This window comes from Lactuca serriola, chromosome 5 (assembly GCF_051521515.1).
Source record: "Lactuca serriola cultivar US96UC23 chromosome 5, Lser_US96UC23_V15, whole genome shotgun sequence".
Classification (NCBI taxonomy): Eukaryota; Viridiplantae; Streptophyta; class Magnoliopsida; order Asterales; family Asteraceae; genus Lactuca; species Lactuca serriola.
Window position 1 is genome coordinate 46384048 of NC_136412.1, and position 23570 is coordinate 46407617.

The 23570-nt window shown below is 34.8% G+C and overlaps 4 protein-coding genes across 6 annotated transcripts; 2 read left to right on the plus strand and 2 right to left on the minus strand.

Moving 5' to 3' along the window:
* Positions 1 to 7049: 7049 nt before the first annotated feature.
* On the minus strand, positions 7050 to 11670 carry LOC145049487 (protein FAR1-RELATED SEQUENCE 5-like). The gene is made up of 12 exons (XM_078997885.1): positions 11641 to 11670; positions 10919 to 10922; positions 10317 to 10403; positions 10139 to 10222; positions 9982 to 10059; positions 9750 to 9920; positions 8418 to 9066; positions 8322 to 8331; positions 8074 to 8217; positions 7254 to 7886; positions 7106 to 7162; positions 7050 to 7058 (listed from the first exon to the last, which is right to left on the minus strand). Exons 1-12 carry the CDS (start codon positions 11668 to 11670, stop codon positions 7050 to 7052), a joined length of 1956 nt encoding a protein of 651 aa, XP_078854011.1.
* A 4227-nt stretch (positions 11671 to 15897) lies between these two features.
* LOC145052403 (Biotin/lipoate A/B protein ligase family) lies at positions 15898 to 17736 on the plus strand. 2 transcript variants are annotated; one of them, XM_079000229.1, is made up of 6 exons: positions 15899 to 16055; positions 16174 to 16435; positions 16544 to 16747; positions 16827 to 17065; positions 17144 to 17292; positions 17378 to 17736. In XM_079000229.1, exons 3-6 carry the CDS (start codon positions 16569 to 16571, stop codon positions 17573 to 17575), a joined length of 765 nt encoding a protein of 254 aa, XP_078856355.1. In that variant the 5' UTR covers positions 15899 to 16055; positions 16174 to 16435; positions 16544 to 16568; the 3' UTR covers positions 17576 to 17736. The 2 variants fall into 2 exon arrangements, with proteins under 2 accessions (XP_078856354.1, XP_078856355.1); XM_079000228.1 differs by having other exon boundaries at positions 15898 to 16435.
* Positions 17737 to 18360: 624 nt separating this feature from the next.
* On the plus strand, positions 18361 to 21199 carry LOC145052401 (agamous-like MADS-box protein AGL65). 2 transcript variants are annotated; one of them, XM_079000225.1, is made up of 12 exons: positions 18361 to 18461; positions 18653 to 18748; positions 18834 to 19019; positions 19167 to 19245; positions 19330 to 19394; positions 19498 to 19513; positions 19614 to 19675; positions 19790 to 19886; positions 20034 to 20081; positions 20157 to 20284; positions 20373 to 20718; positions 20819 to 21199. In XM_079000225.1, the coding sequence occupies exons 3-12, from the start codon at positions 18835 to 18837 to the stop codon at positions 20852 to 20854; spliced, it is 1062 nt and encodes a 353-aa protein (XP_078856351.1). In that variant the 5' UTR covers positions 18361 to 18461; positions 18653 to 18748; position 18834; the 3' UTR covers positions 20855 to 21199. The 2 variants fall into 2 exon arrangements, with proteins under 2 accessions (XP_078856351.1, XP_078856352.1); XM_079000226.1 differs by having other exon boundaries at positions 19501 to 19513.
* A 232-nt stretch (positions 21200 to 21431) lies between these two features.
* LOC145052402 (chlorophyll a-b binding protein P4, chloroplastic-like) lies at positions 21432 to 22706 on the minus strand. The gene is made up of 3 exons (XM_079000227.1): positions 22213 to 22706; positions 21709 to 22124; positions 21432 to 21646 (listed from the first exon to the last, which is right to left on the minus strand). The coding sequence occupies exons 1-3, from the start codon at positions 22689 to 22691 to the stop codon at positions 21510 to 21512; spliced, it is 1032 nt and encodes a 343-aa protein (XP_078856353.1). The 5' UTR covers positions 22692 to 22706; the 3' UTR covers positions 21432 to 21509.
* Between the last annotated feature and the right edge of the window lie 864 nt (positions 22707 to 23570).

Genomic DNA, 23570 nt, shown 5'->3' on the forward strand with positions numbered 1-23570 from the left:
AAACCAATATTCTCCCACTTGGAAAATTCTAGTAACTATATCTCATATATGACTTCAGGATCCGATCAGCAATCGTAGCTCTTATACGCTTTTGTCAACTCTGATCAAAACTAGTCCTTCAGATAAGGGATCGTAATATCCTCTATTCTAGATATCATGCTGACAATACTTATTATCTAGCATTTTTTTCTCGATCTCCGATTTGTTTCACATAGAATTTAGTTGAACACATTAACTTCATCCTGACCGAGCCTGACACACAAGTCAAACCAAATCATCAAGTGGCCAGATATCGTTCTTATCCTCTTAGGATAAAAGGAACATAAAAACTTCGACTTATATGCTTTTATCATTCACTATCTAAGTCACACACAACAATGTGTTTTATAACATCAAGTTACTGATGCGTTTTCACATTATCAATGTATAATCAACCAACAAACAATAACCATATCTCTAGGTTCAAAGATCATATGATATTATCATCTTGCGATCACTCGTTATAAAATTAGTGATACCAGCAAGCATGGGTTTATTCCAATGCTCAAATCATATTCATAAGCACTCATGAACTTTGTAGCAAACCTTTGTAATTCCCAAAACCTTTTAGACAATCTACAAACAAATTCATGACAGTCTTCATTCATATCTACTTCCAAAATATGAACGAGTGTGGACAGTTTGAATAATCTTATTATTTAGGAAGTCAAAACATGCAAAATTGAAACAATAGATAAATAACCAACACAAGACAGTAGCTTTATTTATAAATAACACAACTTTATTTATTCATCAAATGTCAAGTACAAATTATCTATTACATGTTTCTTATCTATCTAATCTAAACTTATATCGTCCTTCAGCTCAATGCTCCTAGCGTGTTGCAAGTGTTTGACCCTACTCATTCCCTTCATAAGGGGATCTTCTGGGTTTTCTTCTGACGATACCCACTTTACAACGAGGAGTCCCTCTTCTACCTGATGTCTAATAAAGTGGTATTTTCTGTCGATATGTCGAGATCTGCCATGATCTCTTGGTTCCTTGGTTAAGACGATCGCTCCTTCATTATCACATAAAATTTCAATTGGCTCCTTTATGGATGGCATAACTCCAAGGTCTCCAAGGAAGTTCTTCAACCATATAGCCTCCTTTGACGCTTCACTTGCCGCAATGTACTCTGATTCGCACATTGAATCAGCTACGGTCTCTTGCTTGGAACTTTTCCAAGTCATTGCTCCTTCATTTAGGGTAAAGTCCCAGCCTGACTGCGATCAGTAATTATCCCGATCCGTCTGAAAACTAGCGTCACTGTACCCTCATACCCTTAAGTCATCACTCCCACCGAGGACTAGAAACCATTCCTTGGTCCTTCGTAGGTACTTAAGAATATTCTTAACTGCAATCCAATGAGCTCTACCAGGGTTCCCTTGATATCTGCTGACCATGCTCAAAGTGAAGGCCACATCAGGGCGAGTACAAGTCATAGTGTACATGATAGAACCGACTGCGGAAGTGTAAGGTACTCGGCTCATATCAGCCATCTCTGCCTCTGTACTTGGGCTCTGAGTCTTACTCAGCTTAGTATTGCTTTGGATTGGCAACTCTCCTTTCTTTGAATTTTCCATACTAAAATGCTTTAGTACCTTATCCAAGTATGTATCCTGACTGAGTCCTATGAGTCTCTTTTCCCTGTTTCTCATTATCCTTATTCCCAGAATATAAGCAGCCTCTCCGAGGTCCTTCATAGTGAAACATTTCCCAAGCCAGGACTTGACCTCCTGCAAGGTTGGGACGTCGTTTCCTATGAGTAGTATGTCATCGACATACAATACGAGGAAGCTTACTGTACTCCCACTGGCTTTAACATATACACATGATTCATCTTCGCTTCGCAGAAAACAAAACTCTTTGACCTTCTCGTCAAAACAAAGATTCCACCTGCGAGACGCTTGTTTCAATCCATAAATGGATTTCTCAAGCTTGCACACTCTATTATGATGCATCGCATCGACAAAACCCTCTGGTTGGTTCATGTACACATCCTTAGCCAACTTTCCATTAAGAAAAGCGGTTTTCACGTCCATTTGCCATATTTCATAATCATGAAACGTAGCTATTGCAAGCATTACCCTAATAGACTTTATTTTCGCAACTGGTGAGAAGGTCTCATCATAGTCAACTCCAAGAGTTTGAGTAAATCCTTTCGCAACCAATCGTGCTTTATAAGTGTGTACTTTCCCATCCATGTCCGTCTTCTTCTTGAAGATCCACTTGCACCCGACTGTCTTACAACCCGGTACATTTTCAACCAAATTCAAAACTTGGTTGTCGTACATGGACTGAATCTCGCTGTCCATTGCCTCTTTCCATTTAGCAGACTCCGGGCCTACCATGGCTTCCTTGTAGCTGCTAGGTTCGTCCAAATTTATCAGTGTTTCATCACTAATAAACATATCCCCTTCGGCATATGAAAACCATAAAACTGGGGTTGAACACTAACCCTACTGGAACGTCTAAGAGGTAAGGACTCGTCAATGGGCTCAACAGGAGTTTCATCCTCGGGTTGAGTGCCAGTATTAGAGGTTCCTTCATCGCTTTGCTCTTGAATCTCTTCAAGATCAATTTGCCTCCTACTATCCTCTTGACTTATCAGTTCCCTTTCTCGGAAAACTCCTCTTCTAGCAACGAAGACAACATTGTCACTCGGTCTATAGAAGAGATATCCAAAAGACTTCTGTAGATAGCCGATGAAATAACACTTCTCACTATGAGGTTCGAGCTTGTCGTGAGTCTCGCTACCCCAAACCTTGATATGTGCCAACGAGGGAGCTTTCCCTGTGCACATCTCGTGAGGTGTCTTGGTAACCTTCTTGGTGGGAACTAAGTTAAGGATATGGGAGGCAGTCTCTAAGGCATACCCCCAGAAAGCTATCGGCAATGAAGCCCGACTCATCATCGAACGAACCATGTCCAACAAGGTCCGATTACATCTCTCGGCCACACCATTCAACTGTGGCATTCTCGGAGGCGTCAATTGCGAAACAATTCCACATTCCTTTAGATAGTCGTGAAAATCAAGACTTAGGTACTCTCCTCCTCGGTCTGACCGAAGCATCTTGATTTTCCTGCCTAGTTGATTCTCCACTTCATTCTTAAACTCTTTAAACTTTTCAAAGGTTTCTGACTTATGCTTGATTAGGTAGATATATCCATATCTGCTATAATCATCTGTAAAAGCCACGTAGAAGCGGCAAACATCCCTTGTGGTGGATCTAAAGGGCCCACACACATTGGTGTGTATGAGATCCAATAGACCCTCACCCCTTTCACAAGTTCCAGTAAAGGGTGATTTGGTCATCATCCCAAGTAAACAAGATTCACACATGTCATCGTCCCTAAGGTCGAATGACTCCAACACTCCATCCTTTTGGAGTTGGGCTATGCGTTTCTTGTTGACACGGCCAAGGCGACATACCACAAGCATGCTTTCTCTAGACTATTAGACGAATCAATATTCAACACATCATTTCCTAAATTATCAACAACTAACACATATTCATAACTCCCATTACAAGGTAATGCATTGAAATAAAAGACACCATTCAAATAAACATTAATAGAACCATTACTATTATCAAATGAGTATCATAAACCTTGTCTAAACAATCCATGAAATGAAATGATGTTTCTTGCCATATCTGGCGAATAACAACAATTATTTAAATCCAACCCTAACCCATTACTTAACACTAAAGAATAAAATATGACTCTGGTCACATGCGACGATCTTCTGTTTCCCATGTTCCACCTCCCTACTTATTCTTAGGCCCTGCAAATCAGAACAAATGTGGTAACCACATCCTGTGTCAAGAACCCATGAAGTATCAAGTGATGAGTTGTTAAATTTAATAGAATACATACTTGCAATTGTGGGCTTTATCTTCCCATCCTTTATGTCTTGTAGATACTTAGGGCAGCTTCGTTTCCAGTGGCCCTTCTCGTGGCAGTAATAGCACTCTACTTCTTTGGGGTCAGAAGAGGGTTTGACTGAACCAACTTTGGTTCCACTAGAAGAGGAGACATCATGGGTCTTACCCTTTTGGTGGCTCTTACATGGAGCCTTCCTCTTCTTACCATTTCCTTGACCTATTGCCAACACGGGAGCAGCCACAGTAGAGGATGATGCAACAAATTTGTCCTTGAGGTTGCTCTCAACAGTCCTTAGGAGCCCTTGGAGTTTGCTCAAGGTGACCTCTTCTTTATTCATATGGTAGGTCATCCTTAATTGGTTGTAGCATGAGGGAAAGGAGTGGAGAATGATGTCGATATCCAAATCTTCCCCAAAGTTAACATTTAACTTGTGAAGACGATCAACATACCTCTGCATCTTCTGCAAATGCGAGGTTGGGGACTCTCCACTCCCCATCTTAGCGGTGATCATGTTGGTGATGATCTCATAACGCTCTTGCTTTGCGTTTTGGTGGTACCTCTCCAGCAAATATTGATGCATTTCATATGGATACATGCCCTCATAGGACTTTGGAGTTCAAGATTCATGGTGGCCAGCATAATGCAATGAACTTTCGTTGCATCACGCTCGTGGGCCTCAAAGACGGCCAACTCTTCGGGAGTAGCAACTTCTGGATTGATCTTTTCAAGCTTCTCGTCGAGGACATATTCTTTGTCCTCGTAATGAGCAAACATGCAAATGTATCTCATCCATTCGTTGAAATTCGATCCATCAAATGTCACTTTTTGACATAGGCTCATTAGCGAGAATAAACTAGGAGCAGTGTTGTTTGCGTTTGCGTTAGACATCTGAAAATAGAAAGGAATAAAGTTTGATTACAATTGAATCCGCAATTAAACACCCAAATGAGAAATTAGGGCTAGGATCCAACAACATTATTTACAACTTATAAAGGGATGCCGTACTCTAAAAGTAAATAATTTGAAGGTAAGTGAATGACGACTCACTAATTTTCACCATGATAAATGAAAAAGATTAAGTTTTAAATGTATTTGAAAACTCCTAGATCTTTGAGATTCATTGAACTTTTCAATGGCATGTTTAAATCTCAATATGCACTTCAAATTTTCGACTGGGATGTCGAGGATCGCAAACAAGTTGTGAATAACCATGCGAATCAACATGGTGCACTCAATGTCTCTATCACCTAATCAATGTGCCGGTTAGCCATACACACTTCATTGATCTATGACAAACATCGAGCCACCCTTTGCCACCAATGTCAATCCCAAATTAGTGTTTCGGTTAACCACGCACACTCCACTAACGTTTGACAAGGGTACAAAGTATAATTCCATGGAATAGCACCGTTTTCACATTTTACCCTAAAGTAACTAAGATTGGGAATCTGTAAAAACATGTTAGTTACTTTGCAATATTCATTATACTTATAATGAGGTATTAAGTGCCCTATCCTATCCATTCGGCTAACGACCCTCCACCAGTCAAGCAAGCGGTGAGTGTGGGTGTACACCCATTAAGCACCATTTTATAGGAAGCAACCTTATACCCACCTTATAGACTGGCTTCGTGAATGAGGCCTACTAGCGATAAGACTAGCTTATTCTTATACATACATACATACATACATACATACATACATACATATATATATATATATATATATATATATATTAATCTTATAATAAATAAAGTATAAGGTTGATTTTTAAACTTGTAAAATCTAAGGGTTGAAATTTAAACTTTTCGATAATTAAACTTTTAATCATGGAATTTATATTTCAAAACTTGAGGTAAAGTTTTGAACTTTTCAAAACTTGAGGAATTTATTATCTAATCAATTGGTAATTATCTTGTGTTTTGGCAAGGATAATCTTTCAATAACAATAAAAATAGAATCTTATCATTTAAAAACATATAAGGCAATTATCATTCAGCAAAACAACAAGAAAATCCGAAAATCCCTCTGTCTGACGCTCCGACTCGCCGAGTCACTCACTAGACTCGCCTAAGTTGGGTGAAATCGTCGAGTCCATGAAGTGACTCGTCGATTCAGTTCGAACAGAGGGCCAGAAAATGTTTTTCAGCAGATAATCAATCATAGCATCACATACAACAGAAACCAATCAAGGCTCTGATACCACTGATGGGTTTTATGCATAAGAACAATCCTATGTGCTCATACAAACCCTAATGCTTGGATCTAGGTTTCTCTATTGTACATGCAATGAATCCAAGACTTGCAAACCTTAATCTAGCATACATAATTTCGAAATTAGCTAATTACATCAGATCTAGATGTTTACCTCTTCAAATAGTGGCTTGAATCTTCTTCTCTTGAGCTTAGAGTCATAATTGTAACTCCTCTAGTGGATCACAATCACCACAAGCAAGAAGGCAACTTTAAGAGAGGAGGGAGGATGCTAATTTTCGGCCCTAGGGTTTCTCTTGAAAGCAAGTAGTCAAAAATTGAAGCCTTGGGGTCTAATTTATAGTGCAGGCTGCTAGGGTTTCAGTCTAAACCCTAATGGACAACTTAGCCACCAAGCAGCCCAAGGAACCTTCTGGAATAAGGCCCTTGGAGGAAAATATGATGATCCCTCATCATAATTTCGTTCCCCCTTAGTCCATTAGGTTTCCCAACCTAGAACTCAACTATCATACATTTGACAGTTTATGCCCCTTTATTTAATTAATCTCTTTAGTCACCAAATTAATTCCTAATTAATTTATGACTAATACTAATTAAATAAATATGATTTCTCCTTTTATATAATATTCTTATAATATATCAATAAACCATAATATCCCCTCTCTCTCTCTCTCCTCAAATTACCTTGTCAAGTTGCTTTGGTGAATGCAACCCAAAAGGACCATGCACAACCGGGTCAAGTACATACCAAATATAGTTATGGACTTAAAAACTAATCCAACAAAAATTTCAATGGCATATTTGTCGGTATGTAAGTCATATCCGGAGTCCAATAAGCGTCTTTTAAGCAATTCTGTAGGAATGACATCCCTTCTCCAACGTTTCAATATGTACCGTGATGGAATTTCAACACGACTGTAATATTTAAAAACACAAAAAATGTGTCTACACAAAAGGCCAACATGTTCAAAATTCATGCAACTGCACACGAAGGTATCTTCTAATGTTGAATGTGTAACCTGGAAAAATTGGAATATTAAAAATTGAGATGATGTAAATAAATTTAGATTCAACTAAATAAAATATTAAGAAATAAAAAAGTATATGTACCTTGAATTCAGTTTCTTTGAGAATTCTATCGTAATGATATTCCTGCACTGTTTCATCACCTATTTCCTTTTGAGTTTGTCTAGTGACAATGGTTTTTTTCTCCAATATAGTAAATGTGTCAACACCATCTTCACATGACACACACTTTTGGATATATGTATCCTCATATTTTAAAATCTCTTCCTGAACTTGGTAAAAAATGGTACGGGTGTATACTTTGGATGCATGAACTTCATAAGGAAGATGTTTGATCATTTTAGGAAAAGTGTTGGAAGTCTTGAAATCATTGAAAATTTGATTATGTCTTTGTCGTTCCAAATTAGTCTCAAAAGACATCATAAAAATGACAAAATACAATCCATAAAGGGTGTTGTTTTGAAATGACCAGTTTTGGCTTTCAGAAAATGACATAGTCCGCATAAGACCAGACATTGGTATGTCCTTGAAAAATGATGGGATCCATAATCTACGCAACCCGTACATAGCATTCAACCACTTGTTTTTTGTAATATTGAAATCCCGCAACAAACATTCCCAACCAGCCTCAAATGCTTGTGGTTCAATTTTAGAATTCCCTATTAAGCCATGGAAACGATTACGGAACTCTAGATTGGTAGAAATTTCAATTGATATCTGTTTAAAATATAGAAATGTGTTAGTATGAATAAGAATGTATTTAAATGTAATGATATGCAGATTATAGGTTGTATTCTAATTTAATTGTGATAAAGGAATCTCAAATCTTCAAGAACAGATATGATTCTGATGTAACTAGTGTGGTTAAATATGTATTATACGATTAAGTTTAATTAAATTGTACCTTCTTTGGTAAATTTTTAGTTATATGCCACATGCAAAGTTTGTGTTGTGTTGTCGGAATAAATTCTTTAATAGCTTTGGACAATGTTGGATCCTGATCTGATAACATCAATGTAGGTGGTTTTGTAAATGTCTTCAAGAAGGCCTTAACCAACCAAGAGTAAGAGTCATAATCTTCTTTGCTCAACAAACCATCCCCAAATGTTACACATTTTTATGGTTGTCTATACCAGTGAATGGAATGAAAACCATATTATACCTGTGATAGAAAATAAGTTTTAAATAAAGGAAAATTAACTACATGTTGTATTGAAGATAAATTAAGTAAAAATAAGAAAAACATACCTATTTGTATTGAACGTGGCATCAAGTGATACAACATCTCCAAAAGCATTATAGTTAAACTTAGTTGTCTCGTCCGCCCAAAAAAGTGAATTTAGCTTCTTGTCGACAACTCTGTACTCAAAAGTAAAGTTCGGGACATATTTTTTCCTTTCGTTCATTTTGTCAACTAGAAATTTGGAATCTCGCCCACCTATGAAACAATTAAGATTTCTTGTACTATTTTTGAAGTCAGAGAGCAAGCCTCGATCAGAATGACAACCAGTTATGCCAGTATAGAATCTATGTGCTTTTGTCGCACCAATGTTTTGTTTGGACATGTTGTGAATAAAACTTTCCTGTGCGTAATCAAGTTTTCTCTTGGCACGTGATAGGTGAATAGTTTCCTTACTAAACAAAGCGTGAGAATGCTTCTCAGTAAAATCATGAACAACATACTTTACAGTGCCCGGTATTATCTTTAAAACAATCTTTGCCTTGCAATCCACCCTGAATGAATCTTTTCTTCTTTTAGGCTTGTTGTGTTGAATGTCCAAAGCATCCACTTTACCAGTGTTAGGCTTGCTATCATGGTTACACAATAAATGTCTTTCCGTGATAACACGGAACGTTGATGTTCTAAGAGTCCCAAGTCTAACATCAAATCCAGCTTCTAATTAGAGATGGCAAAAAAACTCGTACCCAACGGGTACCCAAAACCCTAACCCGAGTTGACCGGGTAAATCCCTGAGTTGACCGGGGATGGGGACGGGGATGGGTATTACCCGAATATAAAAAGCGGGGATGGGGATGGGATGGTTCTACCCGTCGGGTACCCATACCCGTACCCGAAACCGGCCCCGATAGGCACCCGATATATATATATATATATATATATATATATATATATATATATATATATATATATATATATATATATATATATAGTATTAATTATGTTTTTATTTTTAATAATGCATAAGCAAATGTTTAGTAGACAAAATAAGGTTTTCTAACAATCAAACGTATAGTTTTGGGAAGAATTCTTATGTCTTTTTTTTTTTTGCAAAGACTGATTTAATTTGTAACCTTGAATGTTATTGTTCGTGTTTGAAGACATTCAGTGATTATAGTGTTTTATATTAGTTCTGTTAGTTTTTGTTTTGTTGGTTAATATATAATTATGAGTTATTTTTCATAAAAGTTCAAAACTTTGTAACGGGGAAAAATCCTCGATTACCCATTGGGGATCCCCGATACCCATTGAGGATGGGGATGGGGATAGATTTCTAATCTCCGATGGGGATGGGTATGGGGATGCAGGTATGGGGATGGGGAACACGAAACCCGGTATACCCGTACCCATTGCCATCCCTACTTCTAATGCATAGTTTCTATACATTCTAACAGCATCAACATATGAATCATATATTGATTTAATCTTTGGCTTAATATGATCAGATACTTCTAGAGTCCAATACATTGACCCACCAGGGGAAACGTAATCATGATCAGCAGCTGATTGTTCTGAAAGTAATTAATCATAAATATGAATACAATAAAATTATTGGGTTAAAAAATATGTTACCACGTAGTAGATCAATATTTTGCGCTATATCATCGTCATCAGATGAGTAATTGTCGATTTCTGCATCTTCAAATTCCGCTAACAAAAGGAATGAAGTTACAATATATAGAGTTAAATTGTGTTGGCATTGGGGACATTAAATAATTAAAAGAATCACCTTCATTAGATTTACTGCTTTCACCAATTGACAATCCATAGTTATAGAGTGTGTCAGAACCAAGGTTGGCATATGAATAACCGCCTTACAAAGAAACAAATTCATAAGTGAAATATAAATGTTTATTACAGAAAACATTATGAAAAATGAGATACTTCATACATAAAAATAAACTCACAGTCATTGATGTTACTAGTATCAACAATCTGCAGGTTTACATTGTCGAGTGTATCATACTCAGAAAAATCAAACTCTTCTTGTTGTTCTTCATAATTTATAGGAATTACTTATTCATCAAGTGAAAGTAGTTGCGCATCCATTAGAATGAATATGATAACATAACCCGATCTGCAGAAAGAAAAAAAAATGAATATAATCGACTTGATCAATATGAATTTCAACTAACAAACAATCCAATTCGGTGTAACTGATAACACGTGATATCAGGGGCTATTAAGGTGTTAATGATTTATGATTTTAATTTATTTTTTTTAAAGATATGATTTATTAATTGATAATATATTGTTTTCTGAGAACATCTTCGTAATTAGTATTAGATTTGGTAAGTAGGTTCCTTGCCATAAGGCTATAAAAACTGAAGATAATATCGAAAATTGAATTATGATCTGAAATCAAGAATAATTTACTTACGAAAACCAATTATGATACCAATATTCAATGGGATTCGAATAGATTGTGTAATATTCGAATGGATTTTATAAGATTCGATCAGAATTCTGACAGAATGTATATATTATTTTCATTTTACCAAGTAAATACCTGACTGTTATAAACAAACTACATAAAAAAATTATAAAAAGACTTATACTAATGAAAATAGTATAATCTTGTCTCACTTTTCTTTCAGGTTAGTATTGAACTTATGGGTTATGTTATCCTTAAATTACCTATAGGAATTCTATAAAGGATTTAAATTACAACAATTCTAAAACAGCAATATACAAAATGTAACATCAGAGTATAAATTCATACAGATTAACATTGCATTATCACATTCACAATATTATTTACACATTTAATATTACATTGTTGAATAATTCAAAAACACATGTGTAACATCCAAACAAAAACGATATTGCTCATTATATAGATTTAACAGACACCAATTAATATAATATAATCTAACCATACATCAAATGATGTATGAATTTATTTGAATTACATAATGAAAACACCTAAAGTTTCTTTGATATAATCAACCCATACATATAACCAAAATCTCGTTTTTATTGAAAAATAAACTCCAAAAAACTAGACTTCTAATTTGATTTCCTGGCAAATGGGCAATTCCGCATGTCATGATTCGTCAACTTATTACAGATTGAACATCTTCTTTTTCGAATCATACTTGCATTCATCGGAGGAGGATCAATTTGTAAATTGAGATCGTTGCTTGGTTGTTGTTGAAAAAAAATATGATAATAACACATATTGTATCGAACTTGTTAATTAGATAAACACAAACTGTAAATCATTTGTACCTGATCTTGATTATTGTTCGGCTGCTCCATTGCAATTGCAGAGAAAAAAAACCGGCCGATGATGAGTTTAGATGATCCACATGAAGTCGACTATAGAGGGATTATATATGGCTTAAAGGATAATGAATACAAATTAAAAATATATCTATAATTAGGCTAAAAATAAGAGATTTGATTGGGAATAATTGGGATTAAAATCTTATTTAATTAATGAAAATACTTGGTCTAGAGTAATCCCTACATCCACACAATATATGTGTATCCACATTTGAACCTCTCTCTCTCTCTCTCTCTCTCTCTCTGTATATATATATATATATATATATATATATATATATATATATATATATATATATATATATATATATAAAGTAACTTAGGGGGTGTTTGGCTTAGCTTTTCATATGCCAAAAGACCTTTTAGTAAAAGATCAAAGCCAAAAGATGTTTGAAAAAAGACTTCTAAAAGCAACTTTTGGATTTTGGATAGAAGAAAAATCAACTTTTTGGAAAAGTCAGGAAAACCTGACTTTTTGTAACTTTTTGGAAAAGGACTTTTGGCCTCTAAAAAGCTAAGCCAAACACCCCCTTAGATTGCCTCAAAATTCTACTTCTACTGTAGCTAAAAGTGTATATTCTAATACTGAGTGTACTATTCACATCTAAGTTTCATCCCATTGTAACTTTGATACATTTATTAACTTTTTTCATCTTGTGTTGACTTCTTCCATCTTCTTCCTGTAACTTCCAACACAGACAGAGGAGGGTTTTAACTTTTAACCTTCAAAGGAGGTCGATTATACCGCTCCCACGTAGGTACGTTTCATCGATTTCTTATGTTTCTTCTTGGGGCTTCTGATTTAAGTATGAGGGTTTTGTTGTGTTGTTTGTTTGATGTCATTGCTTCTTTTGATTTTCATCGATTTGTTTGTCGTTTTTTTAGAGCTTGCGACTTCACCTCCTCCTTAAGCCACCAAACTAAGGCATGTTACAGATTATAGCAAGTATTATCAATCAAAATTGATATGAAATACTAAAAATCAAATTATAATATAACTTGCTCTTTCCAATTGGTAAACTTTAAAAACTTACCCAAGTATTAAATGACGTAAACATGTCATCAAAAGTGTTTACATGCTTATAAAATTATAATTACTTTATGCAAAATATTTAATATTATTACCTTAATAATATTCTTTTGATAATCTCCATGCCTAATAAAACACTCCTAAACCAACCACGTGTCATCTTTTAAGCACTCTCTTATGCCACATGTCCTTCCACCATCATTCTACTCTCTCTTTTTCCCGCCCAATGATTTAGATCGTCCGCCACATTCAATTCCTAAATATCAGCATTTCGGTTATAATATTCAAAAATCAACCTAATTTAGCTGAACTCAATCCCTAAAATCTGCAATCAATCTTCAAAAATCAGAAACTAAGTAGCAAGAAATCAGGAGCCTAATCTTTTCCAAATTTGAATCTGATACCCTATGCATTCGGTTGAATTAATATAATGGTTTTTTCATATCGATTGTTACTTAGTTAAGAAATTACTATTGATTTTTTCTTTTAGGTACTCAAGCTGCTCTTAGGAAGATCGATGTTGCTGACTACAGTAAAATTCAAAGGAATCACATCTAAATCAGCTATACAGGTATCAATCAAACATATTTCCTTTAGGGCAAGTAGTGTAGGTGAGCATCGATTGGAATTCACAACTATCTCCACATTATCTTTGCTTTCGTCTTCCAATACGCCCCCGATTCCCTGCTACTCCCATCAATTTACATTTACTCTCTTTTTTTACTCCCACCTGAAAACCCATCTCCCTCTTTCTCTCTATCAATCTATGCGCAGAACACCCATCACTCACACATACATGTATCTGCTTTTGCTGCTAACAAGGTAAAAGCATCTCTTTTCATTTCTAAGTTCCAATTATTTCATAACGCATGCCAAGTGTTCGATGATTTGCCCAAATGAAAATTTTGATGTACATGGTTATCGCAAAATGCTATCTTTGCCTCCTTTGGTGTTTCTTTTTAACTTATAATACCATAGTAGCTTAGTCTTGCAATTAATTTTCGGTTTAGATAGTGGCTCATTCTTTTATATATTTTCATTTGAGTGCCAATCCTATAGCTTTGCCTTTTGGTTGTTGGCATACATAACAATTATAGTTATTATATGTAGGTGTGGAAACTGTGAAAGTTGATTGTTTGAGCAACAAGGAGGAATTTGAAGGTAATGTAGTAAAGGAAGTAACCCCCAATGAATCAACATATGAATTTACCTCTCTAGATATTGCCTTTTTTTTGTTCATCTTAGTTTTAATTTCATTATTAGTCAAAATAATGTGGAGTGGTTAATTAGTTGTAAATAATTATATGGTATTTTTTGCAGCTGATACAATCTGTTTAACGATGGTCTGCCTGAAAATCTACCAATGCCTTCTGAATGGTACGTCTTTTGATCAATAGTTTAATCTTTTATTTAAAATTGAATTCTCTTGGTTTCTTTTTTTTACTTCAAATTTTGATTAATGTCTCTTTTCCTGTTTATAGACTAGAAGAAACGCTTATTGAACTTTATTTGTCTGGTCATTCCAACAAAACAATAGATGGTGCTTTTGGTGTAAGGGTTGATGATGCAAATACTCCAACTGATGGTTTGTGAAAGATCTTTTTGTTAGCTTTTAGATAGACATTCATATGGTTCTTTCAAGACTTAAATCAAGTGTAGTAGCTTTGTCCAGGTGTAGACAATGGATCCCAGATGACACTCAAGAAGTGGAGTTGCTTCAGATGAAGGTTCACATGATTTTTCCAAATTTTGCTCCTCAATATATACAACTTTATGATGGTCATTAGTTGTAACTTTTCCATTGCTTTATAGATCCTTTTAGGGATGAAGATTTGTGGGATTGGATAATGGTTACATGAAAAAAAAATAATGGAAAATGTCACATATGCAAATTAGTTGGCCGATTAATATTCTGAAAACTGCTCCAATATGTGAAGCCCATCTTGATATGCATGAAGTTAGCATATCATTGCCCCTTAAAATAGCCTAGGATCCAAAGAATATCATGCAATATGGAGGCAAATAAAATCATACTAAAGACAATCTTGAAAAAAATATTATAAAAGGAGAAAAAGGTTATAGGAAAATGTTGTTATTATTAACCTTTTCTATATATATGTAATATGTTGATATATTTTTTTTTTGACTGACTCGTATCTCCTGGCTATGAAACGTAACAGTGGATACTAGGAGATGACCTATAATTATGAAAGTAAATGTGAATTTATAATATCTTTACTATGCATGAAAGTTGTTAAAGTCACTCTTCATGAATATTGTATGGAGAATCATGATTATGGAATTTCTGTACAATAGGCTGTAGGATCTCAAGTTAATTCCTCTAAATATTTTCCATCTAAAGGTGGTGTGTTTCAGAAACTTGAAACAAGTCAAAAAAAATTTTACTAGAAAATTCTATTAAGAACTTATTTTAATTTAGTATAACATTGTACTTTGAAAAAAACACCAATTGATAGCACTGTACTTTAAAAAAATGTTTTTTTAATAAATATTTTTCACCCGTGTAGTATACGGGTTATAACTTAGTAATATAATATACAACATGCCTAAGGCATGACAGATAGAAGGATCTTGAACTTTTCAAGAATGATCAAAGCAGAGTAAAAAATGATGACCGTCATAATCACAACCATATGAAATAAAGGATGATATGATAAGATTTTAAAAACTTTAATCCAAGATAAATAGAACTAGAACAAAAACTTTTTATTTCATAAAACTTGGATTAAAGGTTCACCATTTTGACTTTGACTTCTATATGCATATCTTGATTTGAAAGAAATGTAGTATTAGCTATAAAGCCTCAATATCACCCAAGTAGAGCGTGAGTCACAAGTTGATTTCTCTATAAAGAATAAGATGCATGATAAAACCAAAAATTAGCAAGATAAGTTGTACTATGTATTCTAAGTTTTTGACTATTGTAAGTCTATTTCTTTTCTGTTAGATCAGGTCTTCCACATTCTCTTATCAAGAACACAACAGAAAAGTAGCACAAACTGATATTCATGGCTCATTCCAAAGAAACATGTTTTTGAGTTTTTCCATTATTGTGTTAAACGAATGATAAAATAATATACTTTTTTTAGCACCCTATAACAACAAAATTCATATAAATGTGAGGTATTAATGGATCCAAAAAACAATTCATTGTAAAATCCATAAAAAAAAAAATTACAAAACTTGAGGGTTTTTATGGAATTAACAACGGGGTTTTTACTTTCGAGCTGAGGAAATACCTGTGGGCAGTATCGATTTGGTCAGCCCTGCACACAAGGATCGTCGAAGAGCTGAGTCGTGTTGATTTGTAGGTTTCTTCTACTTTCGAGTTGTCTGTGTTGCATCAAATCAACTATTGAGATTTGAGAGGCTTTGGTCAGGTTGTCATTGTAAATTTTTTTGATTTGAAACCCACCCTGTATTAGGTCACGATTTAGGAATTGCAACACATCAATCAGATTCAGGGCCACAGAGTAGAAGGAAGATTAGGGAAGTTGAGACTGAGAAACGATTCTTCAGATCTCCAATCCAGAAACGGTCTCAACTCAATCGCTCCTTTATCACTGTCTCAGTCTCGCTGTTATCGCAATCTGACAATCTCTTATCTCCTTCATCTCAATTCATCGCGATTGGCTTCGGTGCTTCTTTGTGTAATCGCCTACTTCATTGAACTATTGAAATTTGAAGGTACATATTAGTTACCATTCAATTAATTAGGTTCATTAACCACTTATCACCCCTATTTGCTTCCTGCGTTTCTATGATACAATCAACATTGCAATTTGTTTTTGCCAGGAATTGAAGAAAGATTGCGCTTTGAATGGGTACACGAAAAATTGGGAATGTTGGACTTCCATTGATGAATATTATCAAAATGAAGGGAGTACCCATCCTGCACCAGTTACACATGGAGGAGTGTCTTCTTCGAACCTCATCAGACAATTGGTGCATCATTAATGATGGGACAGATAAACCCAATATAGTCATGGGGATTTCTGGGTAACTTTCTTTGCAACTCCTAACAACACATTTCATCTAATCTTTTTCTCTTACATTCTAAATTTATATGTTATATTAGGAAACCTAGTGAACTTGTTGAAATTACCCCTGTGATACAAGATAAAATCCCTGTGATTCGAAGGTTTACTGGTGGTGGGACAGTTATAGTTGATGATGGAACAATATTTGTTTCATTTATATGCAACAAAGATGATGTTCCTCATGTACAACCATATCCTAGACCTATCATGTCATGGAGCAGCTTGTTGTACTCTAAAGTCTTCCATGGAGTTGCTGATTTCAAGCTTCGTGAGAATGGTATATGTATATATGATATGAGAATCCAATAAAAATATCCTACTTAAAACCATAATTAATTGTGTTTTTTTGTTATAGATTATGTATTTGGTGTCCGAAAATTCGGAGGAAATGCACAATCAATTACTAAAAATCGGTGGATCCATCATACGTCTTTTTTGTGGGATTACAAGACACATAACATGTCGTATCTTAAGCTTCCAAAACGGGCCCCTGAATATCGACTGGTATGCTTCTTGATTCTTATTTTTTGATTTAAAATTCAACAATGTGAATCTTTTTTAAGCATTTATTTTTTTATTTTCATGGTAGGCGAGGGATCATCTTGATTTCATCTGTCCCATAAAGGACTATCTTTCAAGATCAGATTTCATTAGCAAAACCATTGATGCATCAGCAACCTATTTTTCACTTACCTCAACACAACCTCCGATAAATCTTGAATTCAACCCCACATCAAAATTACTAACGAGAGTGGAATTAGAGGCTTCAGCAATCAAATCGTTATAAAAGAAAAGGGTAGTTTTGACATTTTGGTGATGAAACAGTAAACATGGAGATCAGTTAGAAGTTGGAGAGATGAAGAAGATGGTGGTTAAAACTTGTGCAAATCACCAGTTTTGTTACATTGAATTTGAAATTAAATACAAAATTGATATTTATTGTGATCATACCGATTTGTTTTAATAAAGTATGTATTTGTTCAAAAAGATAGTCAATTTAAAGATCTAAGAACTTTAGTGGACAAAAAAAAGGTTGGTACCTTTCAGTAAGATTAACATTATTTGTTAATTGTATAATTTATCAAAAAAATTCAGACACTTAAACAAATGTTTATTTGATTATTACAACTTCAAATAACAATAACGCATCCAAACAGTATATTTTTAGAACCTGTTTTATTATGGTTGATTATTTGGTACTGATTTATTCAATAATCGTAATCCTTTTTATAATGAACACCCAACCACCTCATAAGTATCCAATTCGATTGTTAGCACGACACGGCTCGTTATCTTGAATTTGATGGTTTACCTTGTCATTAGACACATTACTAAGGTTCACATTTATCAACACTTTTAGTAGGGACTGAAAATAGAACTTTTCTTATCCAAAGGACTATTAATGTAATTTATCGCATTTATCACATAGCAGTAGAGCATCATCTCTTTGTTTCACCGCTTAGTTCGAACGTCATACATATATCCATCAAACGTTGTCAGGTCACCAGCCTCAGCAATCTGTGTGAATATATATATATATATATATATATATATATATATATATATATATATATATATATATATATATATATATATATATATAATTTTCTTACAAGCGTTCGCTTCTATCGCTCCGTGGTGACGATCGCAAGGTCCGCATTCGCAGCAGAAGTGTAAGACCTTCCCTTTTTTTCTTTTTCTCTCTCTTCTTTCTGTGATCATGTTCAATTTGTTCACGGAATTAACATCATTTCTTTGAATACCTCGAGTTCTGATTACATCGGATTTGTTATGTTAACTTTGATGCCTCTCAGTTTCTTCCTGTATGCGGATAATTAAAATCAAGGTTTCTGTTCATTTCTAGGGAATCAAGTCGGTCATATTTGCTTGAAAGAATTTCGTTATACCTTAGCAGACACCTGTCTTCGCTTCGTTTTCCTCGAATATTGTAACTTTTAAGGTATTTTGCGCCATCTCTGACGATATTACACCAAATATATGTTTAATTTCTCATCTCTGTATCTGAAGATTTTCGTTGATTGCAGTATGGGGAGGGTGAAGCTGAAAATCAAGAGATTAGAGAACATTGGTAATCGACAAGTGACGTTTTCTAAACGAAGGAATGGAATCCTAAAAAAAGCCAAGGAGTTATCTGTATTATGTGATATTGACATCATCCTTCTCATGTTCTCTCCAACCGGAAAACCTACATTATTCACCGGACAACGAAGGTCATCTCCTAATCATACTAATTCTTATCCCAATTGCTCATACTACGCTTTTATTAGGTTATAAATCTCCATGAATCAACATTCGTTGAAAGAAAAGCTCTTTTCGACATTAATAATAAGTTTTCAATATTCCTTTTGTATTTCCAGCAACATTGATGAGGTTATTGCAAAGTTTGCTCGACTAACACCACAAGAAAGAGCAAAAAGGAAATTGGAGAGCCTCGAAGTAAGTCAAATTACATATGTTTGATCATTCATTTCCATCTATAACTATCTTCAAATAGTAATTAAATAAAAATTACCTAAATAGGCTTTGAAGAAGACGTTCAAGAAGCTGGACCATGATGTAAATATACAAGATTTTGCAGGGGCAAGGTTGTCATTAATCCTTGACACTTTTCTAAATCCTTTTCTCTCCCTTGTGATGCAACAAACATCTGATTATCTTTTTTACTTTTGGTTTTGTTTTGTTTTGCAGCAGTCAATCAGCTGAGGTCACAAGATACTCATCTCTATAACTTTTTATCTTGAAAATTGCATAATAACTTCTGTTGATAAATAATATTTTATTTAATAGTTAAATATAATTTTCAGGATTTAAGCAACCATGCAATGATGTTGCGATCTCAACTTTCTGAATTACATAAGCGACTAAGGTGCCTTTCAAACCTTCACCTATCCATTTCGTGTAATTTCTCACATTTTTTCTTACATTTTTTAAAAATATGATTCTTTATCTTTCTACATTTTTTTTTTTAAATTTTGATTAGTTATTGGAGTAATCCAGACAAGATTGAGAACATTGAACATCTTAAGCAAATGGAAGACTCCTTAAGGGAATCACTTGATCGCATTCGGATACACAAGGTATTTGTTTCTCTTACAAATCTACCCAATTATAGCATTCTACTTTCATTTTTTTCATATCATTATAATAATGTAATAAGAATCAATGAAAGTACACTGCTATTTCTTGCATTTAACACTAAACGAGTAAACGAATTGTATTTCTAGGAAAATTTCGGACAACAAAAGCTTATTCCACTAGATTGCACAAACCAGGTATTATCACTTTGCAAAATTCCATTTTTGCCCTTTCCATTATACATTTGACATACAATAATGTTGGCATTTCAGTTCCAAAGTGGGTTGCATTTACCTCTAATGATGACCAATACCCAAGAAGATCAAACTCTACAATGGCTTCCGAATAACGAAAATCAAAATTTGATCTTGACAGATAAACAAAATTACATTCCTCAAAGGTCAATAAATCATAAATCCTTAAATCACAAAGATTCATTTTAGATTATTTTGGGAAATTAATATTTCTTTTTTGTTTTTTACTTATAGAGATGGGGAATGTTCTGGTGTGTCTCTTTCAAACTATTCCGGTTTGTTTACCAGCAAAGGGATAGAAATGGAAAAAGTTGACCGGTCAAGGCAAGTAGTTGGTGGTTTGGCAGAACTATGTAGTACATCAAATTTCCCTTTTAGCCCCTTTGGAAATCTAAATTTTCCACAAACAAAAGAAATGAAGCCAGATACATCAACCAACTTACAAGGGTTTCTAGATTATTCTATAAATTGTAACTTTGAGATGCCTAGAAATGTCTACAATGACAACTTGTGTAACCCATGGAACCCTGAACCCGGTCCATGTCCTCTTCCTTTGATCTATGGGAACTCATACTCTCAGGTAAATAAAAATAAAAAATACATTATGATTTATGAATAAAGAAATATAATTACATTACTATTATGGGTTTTTTAGTAACATGGAGTTATGTTTGTTTCAGCAACCGGATCATCTAATGTCAAACAACGAAAGCTGAAGGAGAATTCTCGTGTCACGTTTTTTTTTTAGATGTAGGTCGTGACATTTTTTTTTAGAAAGTAATACTTTGGTTGTATAATATGAACTAAAAAGTATTAATAAGTAATGATGTGTTGTATATATAAGGTTTGTTTTCTTTTGTACACCGACTAAGGCTGTAACGATGTGTCAGGCGCACCACAGCTAACTGATAAGCTAGCTTATTTTTTGAGCTTTTTTATGTTGTCATGTTTGGTAAGCCAAAAAGTAGCTTATAAGCTAGCTTTTTGAAAAGCTACGTAGACAAGTTTTTTAGGAGCTTTTCTAAAAAATTTAAAATACACCCCTTAATTAATTATTTAAATACATACTCTCACATGTCTTTTTACGTAATTTTATATATTTCAGCTTGCTTTTCAGCTAGTTTTCATTTCAGCTATCAGCCAACTTTTTCAGCTAACAATTCGCATTTCAGCTACTTCGTCGAACATAGCCTAAATAACCGTTAAGCCGATTAAATTAAAAACAAACAGCCACTTATATAGCTTTTGCTGAAACTTACCTTTGTGAATTATGATAATGACAACAAGTTCAAATAAATCATAAATCACCATCTCATATTTTATATTCACAACACATGGTTTACAAATAAAGCAAAAGAAGATAGATACTGTTTAGTTTCCTGAAAGTGTTTGGACAATAGTGTTATGCCATGGGTCCGAAAGGTGCTGCAATAGGTTGTCAAATGGCCCTTTTCCGGTGACATTATGCTGAACGATGAACCCTAGAAACGCCAACATCGCTAACCTCCCTGTAAAAAAATAATAATATTAGAATCTGGATTAGGGGTAAAATGGTAATTTTGTAACTTACCATTGGCAATCTCTTTCTCCTTGGCTTCAGCGGTTGGTGCAAAGTTGAGTGGGTTGAATATGCCACCCGGGTACCCGACTTCATTAGGAGGTAAACTGTAGCTTTTGAAGATCGGATCTTGGTTTACACTTCCTGGGTTCTTGATGTCTTGCCATCTTCTGATTTCGACGTAGTGGAAAAGAATGAACTCGATCACCAACAGGGTTGATGATGATGCGAAGTATTCTGATTTTCCGGCGTCGTACCATTTAGGAACGTTGAGTACGCCGATGCTTGTGAAAACCTCCGGCAGTAGCATTCCGGCGACACCCAACATGGCCCACCTCCCGTTCACAAGCTCAGCTTGGACGAACCACTTCAGATTCTCCGGGTCCTCCGCTAAACCCAATGGGTCGAACCCGTTGTCACCTGGAAGACTGAAATTAAACATGGTTTTACTTTTACAGTTAGTTCATGGACATTGGATTAGGGTTTTTAATTGGGGATTTTTGAAGTTATGTTTACCTTCCGTCGAGGTAACCAGGTGAGGCTAAACCCGGTAGCCATTGGCCTTTTTTGGCTTCGATCTTGAAGGAAGCAGATGAGAAAGTGTTTGCAGGTTTGAGTGATACTTCTCTGTTTAACTTCCCTGATGATCCTGTTAGGAACCTGGTTCGTGAGGCGCATGGTCGGAAGACTGCGACCGGAGATTGTGTGACGGCGGCCATATTTTCCGGCAATGGAGTGGTGGTTTGTAGTTTGTAGAGGTGAGTGTGAGTTGAAAATGTGTGATGTGGGTGCATCCTTTTGTAATATTGATTGAAGTGGTGATCTTGTGGCTGTGGTTTGGGGTTTGATGATTTAGTAGATTTTGAGGGAAATGCTGGGAAACTGACCAATGAGAAGCAATGGGTGCTTATCCTTATCTGAGGTGGCATATCCACAAAATCTATTACGTTGATGTTGTTGGTCACAAGTGTCTTGTGGGGCCCTCTGATTGCCATGTAGGAAGATTTTTCTTGGTCTTGCTATTTGGTATGTTTGTTAGCCACCTATGATGACATGTGTTTCCAGGGTCTAAAAACCCTCTTTGTTAGCAAAACTATAATTTCATCAAATGTCAATTACCGATTATAACAATGAAGTTGATGTTTCCTTTTCTTTTTAAAATATAGGTGGTTTGATTTTTATACAAATTTTTTTAAATGAATAGAGATAATGTATAAAACTCAAAACACTTTTATTTTAAGAAAATAAACCAAAGATATAAGTGAATATCTATCTCTTTTTTTATAATAATCATCCAAGTTGTTATTTAAGTCATAGTCATTGATTTTTATCCTTTGTAGGAGTGGAAGATGTGATGACAATTGTAACCGGATTGATTGCTATTGGCTCACTTATGAAATGTATCTTGCCGACACCTTTTTGTTTTCAAGAGGGAACTTCCTAATGAGAGTTTCCGTTCTAGCTTTCGCGATCTAACTAATCACTGTTGCAAACGTGAAGCTATGTCTCATGTCTTGGAATTACTGTAGACAAACCTTCATGACCACAGAGGCAGAGTAGTGCAATGATTTAAACATGAATCAAAAAGTTATCCACCATATTTTTCACATGTCTTATCAAGTTACGACAACATAAATGGTTGACACCTTTTTGTTTTGTTTTAATATTCAAATGATTTTAAACATGAAACCAAAATATAATAAATACTCAAGAAGTTACAACTAGATGTGGACATCGAGGCACGATTGCCTCATTGGGGTTTAGGTCAATATTGTAACCAGTTAAAAATATCCAATTTCAACTAGATATCGACATCTAGGGTTCATCGTTCGATTGTAGAAAGTTCAAACATTTATAAAATTCTAAAAGGTGAT

Bases quoted from the DNA above. Each gene is read 5' to 3' on its own strand.
- LOC145052403 (XM_079000228.1), top strand. From the start codon at position 16,569: ATGGGTACACGAAAAATTGGGAATGTTGGACTTCCATTGATGAATATT. The intron at 16,748-16,826 runs GTAACTTTCTTT...ATGTTATATTAG, and splicing joins ATAGTCATGGGGATTTCTGG to GAAACCTAGTGAACTTGTTG. The intron at 17,293-17,377 runs GTATGCTTCTTG...TTTTCATGGTAG, and splicing joins GGGCCCCTGAATATCGACTG to GCGAGGGATCATCTTGATTT.
- LOC145052401 (XM_079000225.1), top strand. From the start codon at position 18,835: ATGGGGAGGGTGAAGCTGAAAATCAAGAGATTAGAGAACATTGGTAAT. The intron at 20,082-20,156 runs GTATTATCACTT...TTGGCATTTCAG, and splicing joins CACTAGATTGCACAAACCAG to TTCCAAAGTGGGTTGCATTT. The intron at 20,719-20,818 runs GTAAATAAAAAT...TGTTTGTTTCAG, and splicing joins ATGGGAACTCATACTCTCAG to CAACCGGATCATCTAATGTC.
- LOC145049487 (XM_078997885.1), bottom strand. From the start codon at position 11,670: ATGGAGCAGCCGAACAATAATCAAGATCAG. The intron at 10,223-10,316 runs GTGAGTTTATTT...TTTCTTTGTAAG, and splicing joins TACTAGTAACATCAATGACT to GCGGTTATTCATATGCCAAC. The intron at 10,060-10,138 runs GTGATTCTTTTA...TCCTTTTGTTAG, and splicing joins AAGCAGTAAATCTAATGAAG to CGGAATTTGAAGATGCAGAA.
- LOC145052402 (XM_079000227.1), bottom strand. From the start codon at position 22,691: ATGGCAATCAGAGGGCCCCACAAGACACTTGTGACCAACAACATCAAC. The intron at 22,125-22,212 runs GTAAACATAACT...GTTTAATTTCAG, and splicing joins CCTGGTTACCTCGACGGAAG to TCTTCCAGGTGACAACGGGT. The intron at 21,647-21,708 runs GTAAGTTACAAA...ATTTTTTTACAG, and splicing joins GGAGAAAGAGATTGCCAATG to GGAGGTTAGCGATGTTGGCG.